This window comes from Ascidiella aspersa, chromosome 6 (genome assembly GCF_963924565.1).
Source record: "Ascidiella aspersa chromosome 6, kaAscAspe10.2, whole genome shotgun sequence".
Classification (NCBI taxonomy): Eukaryota; Metazoa; Chordata; class Ascidiacea; order Phlebobranchia; family Ascidiidae; genus Ascidiella; species Ascidiella aspersa.
This window is the reverse complement of record NC_139452.1, coordinates 29,395,497-29,407,681: the sequence shown is the minus strand read 5'-3', so window position 1 is coordinate 29,407,681 and position 12,185 is coordinate 29,395,497. Positions and strand designations below refer to the sequence as shown.

The following is a 12,185-nucleotide window of genomic DNA, read 5'->3' as shown; positions in this document are numbered from 1 at the left end:
TTATCGTAGGTGCAGAGTGCATGACAACATATTACCAACCGATCAAACTAATTCGGGAGTTTTAGGAATTGCTTCACACAACGGGTTAAGGAAACACCATAGCATTTTTTCTTAAACGCTTGACATAGTGGATCTCTCACTGCAAAAATGAGACTTCCAAAAAAGTGTTCTATTTTGGGTTGCTTATTTTGTTGGCCAAATTTTGTCACATTGTGGCCATTTTAACCATATGACAACTGAAGAGTACTGTAATACGTAAAGTTGTTAAAACTTTACTGACAACATTTATGATGACCAGGACTTACGTAAACAAATATGTACTTTACTAATCTTAGAAAAGAATAAATACAGTGACTGGGGTAAATATATTTTGTGTTGATAGATAAAGTGCAAACACAGATTACATCAAGTGCAATAACAAGTGCAATTCACTCATAAAAAAGCATATATTTGCATAAAAAAATGTTAGAAAAGAATAAATACAGTGACTGGGGTAAATATATTTTGTGTTGATAGATAAAGTGCAAACACAGATTACATCAAGTGCAATAACAAGTGCAATTCACTCATAAAAAAGCATATATTTGCATAAAAAAATGGTATTGACCACTGTGCTTTTTAAAATATTGTTGTGCAGTGTAAGTCAAACAAACAGTTCAATAATAAAACATTCTCAAGGCAGTGTAGAAAGAGACAGCAAAGCAAAGGTACCTTTATGTTAAATGTTTCACTGTGGAAAATGTGGTGCAACCTCGATCTTTTTATCATGCTAATCCTAAGCTGACCCTTAATAGAAAAAGTACCTCAATTTTACCCTATGTCTACCAAGCTAGTAAAACGTTTTTACCTTTAGGGTGTTAAAAATGTTTTGTCCCCAATTATTTTATCGTTAGTAGTTACCCCCAATTTTACGCACCACGCAGATTTGTCACACTTTCCATTTGCCTCTACGCCAGACTGGAAACTTTGGATATTATACAGTGGAAGTGGTTAAACAGCCTTAATAGGCTACAATTAAAGCTGGTCCAAAAATCCTACCAATTTGTTTTTTTAGCTACAGTAACAAAAAGAGTCGTCAAAATCAAAATGGCAAACTTGGAGAATAAAAATAATAATAATACTTCAATCATCCGAATCCAAAAGCTAACCCTTACCTTAACCCAAATAATATGTGTTGATTTAAGAATTGTTTGAACGCGTGGTAGAATTCTAGGCCAACACCAAAAGTATAAATATAAATTTGCAAAAAGATAATGATATATACACAGTTATTAATAAGTCAAATTTCATAAACAGTGCAGTTTAACCTTATAAATAAAATTAGTCACGCAGTTGGAAGAATAAAAAACAAAAAATTCCACCGAAGTTTTCGAGATAAAAAATGTAAACCGTTTCATATCAAACAGCAGGCACTGCATACAGGGGTTCTTCGTGCCCCCCTAAATCTTTCCCACCCTCCCCAACAGCTTTTAAATCAAAGTTGTCGTAAGTGTTGAAGAGAGACAGATATTGCACGACCACAGAGTAGCAGTATCGGTAAAGCGCCTAAAACGAAATATAAAAAAGATGACAATTTGATAAATGAGCACACCAAGCCAATACAGAACTATGTGACATTTTTTGAACGTTTTACAATAAACTTTGTTAATTTTTTAAAATTATATTAAAATGTTTAATTAAAATGTTAACAAAATTCAACGTTAAAATTGAATAAAAATGTATTCGAAATGTTTTTGAGGTGCTAGCTCCTTCTGTGTATACCTTACATATAATTTTATTCTAACTACAATATTCAGCCATTACGTTTTTAAAAGTTAACCTAATCAATCTTTAGCAAATTTACTTAGAAATAGTTTTACCAAATTGTCCACCATGTTTGGTCTCATATCTCGCAGGTCTTTGATGGTCCGGAAAACGTCGACTCTGTTTTGTGACTTGAGACGTTCCAGAATGTTCACCAGGGCAATGAATGTTCCAGTTTTGTCGCAACCGTTTCTACATTAACGAAAATTGAGAATGGTGGTTGTAGCACGACAACTATAATCATTTGCTTATCTAATAGATACATTAATAAACATGATAAATAAACGGAAAAAATGAACTTTAATTTGTACTCTATTCTTAAAAAAAAATTTCCGAACGTCAGCAATTTTTTTATTTACTACATTAAAGAAAACACATTTTAACAGAAATACGTAGATAATTATTGAACTGTAAACTTTAAGCTACAAAAAAGAAAGCGTTTTGCCCCTAATAAAAAATACGTTAATTAAACATTTAGCAATTTAATATGTTTGCGAAAGAAAGAGTTTAGTACGATCTTATATGTATATTGCATTCTACTGGTTGTACGTTTCAGTTAGCTTGTTTAGGTTTTTTCCATTACAGAAGCAAAAAGTGGAAAAGAAGCTAAGGACCAAAGTTTTTCTGGCCTTGGCAAGAGACAGAGACGGTCTCTACCTAAGCCAGTAGATGTAAAAGCAAACACGAGAAAAGGTTATTAATAGAATATACCAGGAATATTGTTGGGCAGATAAAGTTACCGCAAGGCAGAGATAAAAACGCTAAAGACCCTAATACATTAGCCGTGCGACATTATCCAAAATTAACTCGTATTTCCCAGCAATAATTTGGAAGCCCTAAAGAAAATACATACTTGCAGCAAACTAAAACGTAGTCTTCTTGTTCCTTTGCTTTCATTTGCTGCATCTTTTCAATAAGTTTAATGAGATCGCCCGACGCTGGAGGTTCATTTTGCCAAGTGTTTGACTGAATCACGCAGACTTCAAATGGCTCCTTCAATAAATTAGGACAAATGTTAGATAAGGGTTGATTTCATACGCTACCCAATTGTATGGCGAATTATATACTGATGAGAGATACACTAATTGGTTACAGGAAAATTTCCTTGATAAATGCGGTTTACCTATATTCTGAATCACAATAACTTGATCTGAACGATAATACAACTACTTGACCTGAACGACAATATGTACATTTTTTACATAAGTTTACTTCAGGCGAACAGCGTTCCTTTACGACAGGAAGAAAACAAGTTTTTAGGCTACGGCCTAATCTTCATTACGGTACTACGATGTAATAGGCGACGCTTTAACAGCCTACAGAATTTTGTTCTTATGTGTTACCTGTCGGTTCGACCAAATTACGACCTCATGTATTGTAAAGGTTCTTTCGTCATGTGAGTTAATAACGTCCAACTGAATATCACCGAAACGTTGATTGGTCTGATTGAACAGCAAAGCGTTCTACAAAAGAAATATTCAATCATCAAACAGTTGAGTGTCCAGCATAAAAGCTATTTAAATTTTAACTTACGTTTTCTTGCATCAGACAGACGACAACATTGACTTTTCTGATCAGCAACATTTGCCAGAATTTCTCTTCTTGGCCTACTTCTGGACACTGGGCTGCAAGAAAGTTCCCTCCAAACTTTAAGTCCTTAAAATAAGCAGTAACGCTTCTAGTTTATTAACAGTTCAGTAAAATACCTATATATTCCAAAGCTTTGCGAACTAAAGGAATATCGTCAGCAAAATGGTTTGCATTTTTGTCAAAGGAAGCCATCTGAAATGTTATATTTAATTAGCACTTTAACTCGATGGAGGTAGGTTAACTTTTAAAAGTAAATTTGAAATAATTAAAGCTATGTTGTAGACACCCCGGATAAATATAACGAAAACACAAATATCCAAAAACTATAAATCACAGAAAAAATTTTAAAAAACTGTTTCCTAACTGCACTTTAGGTAGTAACTGGTATTATAACTGTAATACTATTTTTTGTGGTACATATTACCTCAATGTAAGACGCATTCATTGGAATAATCTCCTGCTTATTGTCAGACCATAACTTGACAACGTTGTCGTCATCTGTAATAATATTGTAAAACCAAGAGCTAGCAACACTTTTATAATGGGCAATTCGAAAAACACCAATCCTGATTAAAACTGTGGTATAAAACTTAAATATTCGACACATATAGCTTAAACTTACAGGTGTTTAAAACGTTGCTTCCTAAAATCCATTTGCTGCCAAATCTCCACTTTTGAAGAACTTCAAATTCCTTCTTGCTTAGTTGGTCTCTGCTCATTTGACATAGACAAAATACATGTTTTGTAAACACAAGTTTAAGTTTATACCAGAACGTTAAGGTAAAACAAGATATCTAAAATTTTATGTAAATGCCAATAGCCTTATTTAAATTTTTCTATTAAAGATCTAACAACTGGTTTAGAAGGGAGGGCAATATTTTTCAATAATAATATAGGCGTAAAAGCAAGTCTACAAATGTGTTTTCTTACATTTCTGCTTCTGTCATTGTTTGAAAATCTGCAATTGTTTTGTCAGAATCGGGCAGAGAAACGTATTCCAAGACCAACTTCATGATTAATGCGTATTGCTTCTACAAATAAATACAAAAATATTTAAGCCTTTCATGCAGTAACGGATTTGTCTTTTAGCGTGTATAAACAAAATTGTTTTTATTTAATATATTAATTTAATATATGTCTTGTATTAATTCTCACCCAGTTCTGGACCATGTCAGATCTGTTTTCCCTCATTTTCAAAACCATCTGCTTGAAATCAACTTTTTCATCGTTGTCGATTTCGTCAAATAAAACGTCCATTGCAATGTAAGTTCCAGTTCTACCAACTCCAGCGCTAAAATACCAACAAATATTCCATATTCGCCATATTCCGACAACTTTGGTTTATCAAGTATTATTGACCAAATGCCAGGCACGTAGAATACTTTATATTATATCCTATATTTTGCTCAAAAATTATGAAATATGACATGAGATACTCAACCAAAAATATTTAAATGGAAATGTATATGTAACAAGAAACCGCCTAATAAACCTACATTCTCCTTATTTAATAGTTATAGGAGTTTTAATGAGCATTTAATATTTAAAAGAATTAACTCCCCAGTAAACGATTATTTTGCTTGGAAGAATCTATTTTAACCACATTTCGGAACGGACAGATACTAGTATCGTACAATGCTAATTGATTTCAGCTATGATATAATACCATCTGACACGTGACACAATAATGTTTTATATTGGGTGTTCAGCCGCAATGGTAATTTATTTTTCACCTGCAATGTACAGTGATAGGATTTCGTCCGTCATGGTTTTCTTCGACCATTTTTCGCAAGTGAATCAAACTAGTTGTAGTTATTGGAGTTCCGTGGTCAGGCCAGCCAATGTAGTGGAACTGGATCACTAAACGTTGTTCCTAAAACATCAATTTAAGTTTCATTGAGAGATTATACTTGGTATTAAATTTCAAACATTTGGCTTTAAAATTCGTTATTAAGCTATTTTTATGATCTGATTTGTTCTAAAGCAACCAATGGTTTTGCTACTGTACCTAAATATAGTTTAGAAGCTGTTTAGCCACTGTACCTCCATCTGCACGTATTTTAGGTACTGCACCTTGTGTTGAGCTTTTCTTGTGTCTACAATCACTGTTCTAACTATTTTGCTACGGTACTTTGGACCAATACGATTTGTCGTATCAATACAATAATTCAAGAAATATTTTGACAACTACAACAACCATTTTGTAAATATTTTGAATACTGTATTGTATCCAAGATTATATGTTTGTATTAGATAATATTTCGCACCTTAATCGTGGCTACAGAAAATTTCCGTTGAACAATTCCACCGAAGCTATTTTCCTCCAAAGTATTGATTTTGTAATTTCCAAACGTTATACTGCAACCCAACTCCGGCCAATACTGTTCACATTTTGTCTGCAAAAAATACGGCGTTTATAGCTCAAAACGTACAAGTTTGTCTCTATTTTATGTGGAATACTTTGCCATTTTCTAGTAGTCCTGTTAGCATAATAATGATGGGCGAATTTTGCTGCCAAACCATCATCCAAAAATCATCGAGAGTTGCCGATCTGGGACCTTGGGCAGCTATAAATTTCCTCTCGTCCTTGTAACCCTAAATAAAATAAATTGATTTTAAAGCTAGCAAAACTATATTCTTAGACCTTAATACGATTTTGGGCCCCAATTTAAAAGTTAAAAAAATAATAATAAAAAGGCAACGAAATATGAACTATGGTTTAGCTTTAAACCTAGAATCGTTCCTATCAACTTAATTAGTATTTTAAATAGTCTAATTACAGAAAGCAGTAGTAAAACTGGGTTCGCTATACGATAAATAGAATGCACGTTCTTACAGCAATGTACGAAGCATTGACATAGTCGTTTTCAACACCAACCAGTTTGACTCTTGCGTGGTCCACTGTAAAATAGAAAATTTGATATATTTAATAAAAAAAGCTAAAAATTACCACTAATGGTCATATAAAAATGAAGAATACAATAAATTTGTTAAAAAAGATAAAAATTACCACTAATGGTCGTCTAAAAATGAAGAATATAATGAATTTATTAAAAAAGATAAAAATTACCACTAATGGTCATCTAAAAATGAAGAATATAATAAATTTATTAAAAAAGATAAAAATTGCCACTAATAGTCAACGTATTACTTGGAAAAATATTCTTGTATCTGTTCTTTACGGCATTTTCTTTTCGTTGTGAAACTTCATTTAAAGAATGATTTGCTGCACTTTCTTCCTGGATTTTCTGAAATAAACAAAATATGTAACAGAAAATAATGAAAGCAGATTAGTCAAACAAATTTCATCAATTAGAATCCAATCTTAATCAATGTTGTTTACCTTAACTAGCTTACAATGTAAAAAAAAGAAAGGGATGTACTGTTTTAACTATGTAATACATTAACGATATTCAAAGTCTACCTTGAATTCCTCCTGTATGTCTTTGTTTTTGTTTTGTGAGTTGGAGAGGAAAAGTTTAAACAGTGAGTCCTTGAAACACGGTTGAGCAACTAAAGCTGTGTTGCTGTAGATGTGAATGTCATCCATAGTAGCTGTAATGAGCATAAATAAATAAAAAGTAATTTATTTGTGAGTGAAGTTCGCCTAACAATTTTTCTATGCGAAGGACATGCCTTCTATACATAATTGAATTATATTTTGTTTGCTAAATGGATGTTTCAGAAAAAATAGTGCAACCTTCATTTTAAATATTCAAGAACAAATCGAGTATAAAAAAATATCTTTTTACAATATCTTTTTAGAAATTACAGTGACGGGTTACCAGTTTTTTGATCCGACAAGTAAAAAATAGTTTATTACTCCGAATACTCCGGTAAGTCTAACATAGTTGTTTTAAAAGCAAAGAAAAGCCGCTTAAAATACACGAAATGCGGTAAGATTTTAAGTATTTCCTAGTCACCTATTCATTCAAGGGCCGTCGTAGTACCAAATATAGCTATATAGGAAAAGGGATGCGTTGGGGAGAGAGTAAATAAAAGGATGGTCCTAATATGGTCTAGGTCACGAGTTCGAATCTCAACATGTATTTTCATTTATCATTCATAATTGAAGCATGTTTTATAAAGCCTAAGGAAAGCTATCTGGTTTATTTATGTGAAATCGAAATGATTTATATCCTTTTTAATTAAACACACATTTACACTACCCTACCGTTTAGTCTAGTAAACTTACGTGGTTCCGGATCGATCACTTCTTCTGTTTTGTTGTTCACGTTCCTGCTAAACATACAAAACAGTATCTATGTGTTACGACCAATGTCACATATAAAGGGTCTTACCGTTTATAGAAAAGAAAACCCGCAGCACATAAAGCTAAGGCGGCCAGAACTCCGAATATTGATCCAACGATTGCACCAGTGTTAGAGGTGTTAGAGGGTGGAATAGAAACTATAAGAAAAAAGTGATGTTTTAAGAATATTTTTTTGAATTACTCATATTCCCTTAGAACGTCACACTGCTGTTAAAACTACTTTAAAATAAAGCAGTCCAAAAGATTTCCAGCCTAACGTTTTGCCATAGCTAGTCAAGTAAAAAAACTTTTAACAGCCACAAGTAAGAAAACAGGTTTACGTGAGCAAAGTATCGACAAATCAGACACTTTGTCAAACACTTTGTCAAACACTTACTCAAATTTGCCTAAATGACTAAAGCCTTAGTTAAGTCTATTTCAAAATAACTTGAAACAACACAAAGCTTTGTTCAAAATGACTTATAACAAGACAGTTTTTGACCTAAGTTGTGTCACTTAAAACAGTGCCTTAAGTACACTTAAGTTAAATTATTACAACACTAAAACAATCGCATCTTACTCTCTGGCGATGTACACAATCCTTCCACTGCTTCAAAACTATTCGCTCCTTCGCAAGTGATGGCTTGAATCTAAAATTGTCAGCACTTTATTTGCGTGGTGGTACTTTACAAAAAGTTTTTTCTCTAAAATTGACAGCAGCAGAGCTGCGCAGTCGGTTATAAACAGTCAAAATACGCATTCGCAAGTTGGACTTGGGACTCTAAGTCTTGGGTAATCTTACTCATATCCCAAGTCTCGACTCTAACTCGGGCTTTAAACCGACTCTGTCAAGTCCAGACTCCGGAGTTCAAGTCCGACTTCGTCTCCGTAACCCCGTAAAGAAGTTTATATTACTCTCTGTATATTTGTAATTACCAATTTACCCGAAATATGCTGCTTTCAAGCAATGTACATTTAAAAGAAGCTTCTTCAGAAATTACCTTTTTTTATGCTTCTTACTTCTTATTCCCCAATAAAAGCATCCTGTTCAGGTAGCCGAAAAGTTAGATAAACTAATTAGGAAATTGACGAGGGAGCTTATTTTTCGAATATACAGTATACTCTAAAATTATCGGTGGCTTATTTACCCGATTTTATTCACAATATTCTCTAAGATTGGCAGCACCTTATTTATCAGTTTCGTTTTTATTTGTTTATTATACCTGGAAACTGACGCTGTTTTGACTGCCGTGTTTTTCCAACGAAATGTCCATTTTGTGTTCGGAGCCTAGCTCGGTTATTTCATATTCGTGGTATGTTGTGCCTTCTGAACTGTTTGCCGAAACCTGGAAATATGAATTCTTTTATTTTACATCGATTTACTTACATAAGATCAATTTGATTTCTGCTAAATAATTATTTTAGTCTGTAAATTAATCGAGGCCGCTTATTGGAGATCTACGAACTAACCGCCAAATAAGAGATCCAAAACACTAAATTTAGGCAACAACCTAAATTCTAGTAAGGGTTACGCAGTCTATGTTATTATATTGTAAAGGGAACACACAATAAGACATAAAAAGCAATAATACCTAAAGCAAAAAATCATCAAAACAACAGCATTGGAACCTTTGACATAATAAAGTCAAATACGAAGTAATATCCACGACAGAATAAGATTTAAATCGTCTGAATAAGACTTAAACCTGTCGAAATAAGTCCTAAATTCATCGAAATAAGACCTAAATGGCCACAATAACGCCTTCAATCTGTAGGGAGAGGGTATGGAACGATCGGAGGCCATGGGTCTGGCATCGGCCATTTTGGTGTCGCCCTAGTTTGAATCGCGCCGTTAGGGTGCCACTGTTTTGGCACTTGATGTTTTGGTCCTATTGGGGGTTATTGGTGGGCAATGGGTGGCCTTAGAAAATGGGTTAGGGTTACAATGATAAGGGAATTAGTGATGAACTTCAGGGTGAGGTTTGGGGTTAGTTAATGTGGTGTTTAGGCCTTTTAACCATTTTGGTCTTATTCCGATGAGTTTAGGACTCCGATTTAGACGGTATTACGATTATTAGGTATTTGTTGTATTTTGGTATTTTATTCCAAAGTGTGTTTTATTCCAACGTTTATGTTGTTCTAATTTCGGTCTTATGGCTGGAGTCCGAGTATTGCTGAAAACGTACCCGATACGAAGTAACGTGTCCACTTTCATCTGGCGGTATAACCACAGTACAAACACTTGTACTTTCATCAATCCTTGCGTTGTCAACAGGGTCAGCCAAGCCGTAACCTGTCTCACCAACCAATGTTATATGCACAGGCTCAATCAAACAACCTTCGAACACAACTGATACCTGAAAAAGGGTAAGGTTATTGAGAAAATAAACAAACGTAAGAACTATATATCGATATTATTAGATCGGAGCCGATACCAGAGAAGATGTGTTAATATCGGTAGCTGGCCAATGCTAGCATGGAATCTGCGCCCAACCGTTACTAAAATATAGAACTTTCTGCAATAATTCTCAACTGAACGGAGAGTTGGCCACTCAAGTTTCAATTTATCACAATATAGTAAATTGACAATCGAAGGTAGTTAAGCTTCCCAAAACTTAAGCAGATTTTGTCCTAATAGCATTGTAAAGATTTCCTTACAACTTTGAATTTCCTAAATTTGCGAAGTGGACCATAATAACGACATAGTTTGGTAGCGGATCGGCGGTACGTTTTGCCCAAAATATCGGCTATCGATATTGAAATAAAATACGTAGTGTCGCACATTCCATAACGAATGCTTTCGGGTAAAATAAGCAAACATAGCCATAAACCTCAACTTACGCTAAGCGTATAGTTTCTTCTTCGCTCTAGGTTTTCGATGGTTGTTTTAAATTGACTGTATTCCACTTGCTTGTCCGTTATATCGTCTCCACTTATTGCAATCTAATAAGCAGAAGCAACATGTACTTATTTGCGTAATAACTTCATATATTTATAAACGTTACCTGTTTTATGTTGAGGTTTGTGACAGCATTGATCAAACCAAGGAGATTGTCTTCCCAACTTACATTTAAACTTGTGGAATCGCATTGAACTGTTTCAACTATTGCAATGACTGCGAAAACACGACACATTTCTTAACATTTTACTATCTCCTAAGGGGTTCTTGAACTGGGGTCCATAGACATCTTGGTCCGTGAACTAATTGTAGGGGTACATGAAGGCCGAAATTGAAATATTAGGGTACATTTAAGAAGTAATCAACTTTTCAAATGAAAGGGTTTAATTAAAAAAAACATTTTAGCAATGAAAAAATTTCTACTCCATTTTACATTTTCTTTACCGAAAACGGCAGATTTCTGAATTTTATTTTTATAGTGACGTAAATTTATGACAACATCTATGACAATAGCTTGCCTACCTTGGTCCACGCACTGCAAAACAAAATTTGTTGGTCCGCGGTAAAAAAGTTTAAGAACCAAAGACCTAACTAGTAAGAAGCAATATAACTCACATGGCACAGTACAAGCATAATAAGCAGGTTTGTCGGTGCAATTTGTTGATGTTTGCCAACTCTCTTCATAGTGAAGCATTGGACACAGTGGATTGTCCGAACCCGTAATCTCAGCAAATCGAACGTTGATGTCTGAAAAAGGAACATTGCAATTCAATTTAGTTTAAGAAACCTAAAGCTTTAGCCTAATGAATTATAATGTTTGGCCTGTGAAGCTCTTTCGGTTGGACCATACATTGATACTGGGCTTTTTAATTTTTGATTGAGGAAAATACAAGGTAATTTGTTTATTTGTTATGAAGCAACGCTTCACCAATTCAGCCATACCAAAAGCACTAGTGGTGTTAGGATCTGTTGGTTTTTATTGACAGCGGAATCGCGTGTGTTCTTTATGTTAATTGTTGTGCGCCAAATTCCATTTATTTTGAGACTTAAGTTCGCCATTATTTCGGGGAAGCATAAAGGGTTCGCCAGGTGAAATCAGATGAGACCCGCTGTTCTGAATTGGAGTGCTTTAATATTAAATTATCTTACCGGGAATGTAAAACTCTCCAATATTGTTGAAAGCAAGTTCCGCTGTATTGCTGGATTTTAGTTTTACGGATCCTGTTGCTTTTGACTCAAACATGTAGATTCTCTTGAACCCTTCAGTTGGATTTTTTCTTCCAAACAAGGCAAACTGTTGTGTCCAGTCTAGTAAGGTTTGATTATATAAATTAAATAAGATCGAAAATATACCTAAACACACAAATAAACGACGGATACCTTTTTTGCTGTTTCCAGACGAAATTCTCCAATTTTCAGAGAATTGTGAATTTGAAAAGTATAAAGTCTCACCATCGTTGCTGCTTTTTCTGGAAAAAGAACACATTTTAAAATATTATGATGAACTAAATTTATTACAGCTGATTTGCAACACCTGTTGTACAAATCCAAGTAAGTAAAATGGTCGTTTTCTGCTGGAGCTTCCCAATTGTCATCAGTTGTGTTTGTGAAAGAATATTTATAAACTTCGTTGTCAGATTT

General features: G+C 34.0%; 1 protein-coding gene across 1 annotated transcript; it reads right to left on the bottom strand.

The window, feature by feature from the left end:
* Positions 1-1,056: 1,056 nt before the first annotated feature.
* Positions 1,057-5,916, bottom strand: LOC146141177 (receptor-type tyrosine-protein phosphatase epsilon-like). The gene is made up of 12 exons (XM_083392834.1): positions 5,854-5,916; positions 5,661-5,789; positions 5,127-5,266; positions 4,549-4,684; positions 4,324-4,424; positions 4,016-4,104; positions 3,818-3,891; positions 3,337-3,459; positions 3,147-3,266; positions 2,657-2,796; positions 1,860-1,995; positions 1,057-1,545 (listed from the first exon to the last, which is right to left on the bottom strand). Exons 1-12 carry the CDS (start codon positions 5,914-5,916, stop codon positions 1,399-1,401), a joined length of 1,398 nt encoding a protein of 465 aa, XP_083248960.1. The 3' UTR covers positions 1,057-1,398.
* Between the last annotated feature and the right edge of the window lie 6,269 nt (positions 5,917-12,185).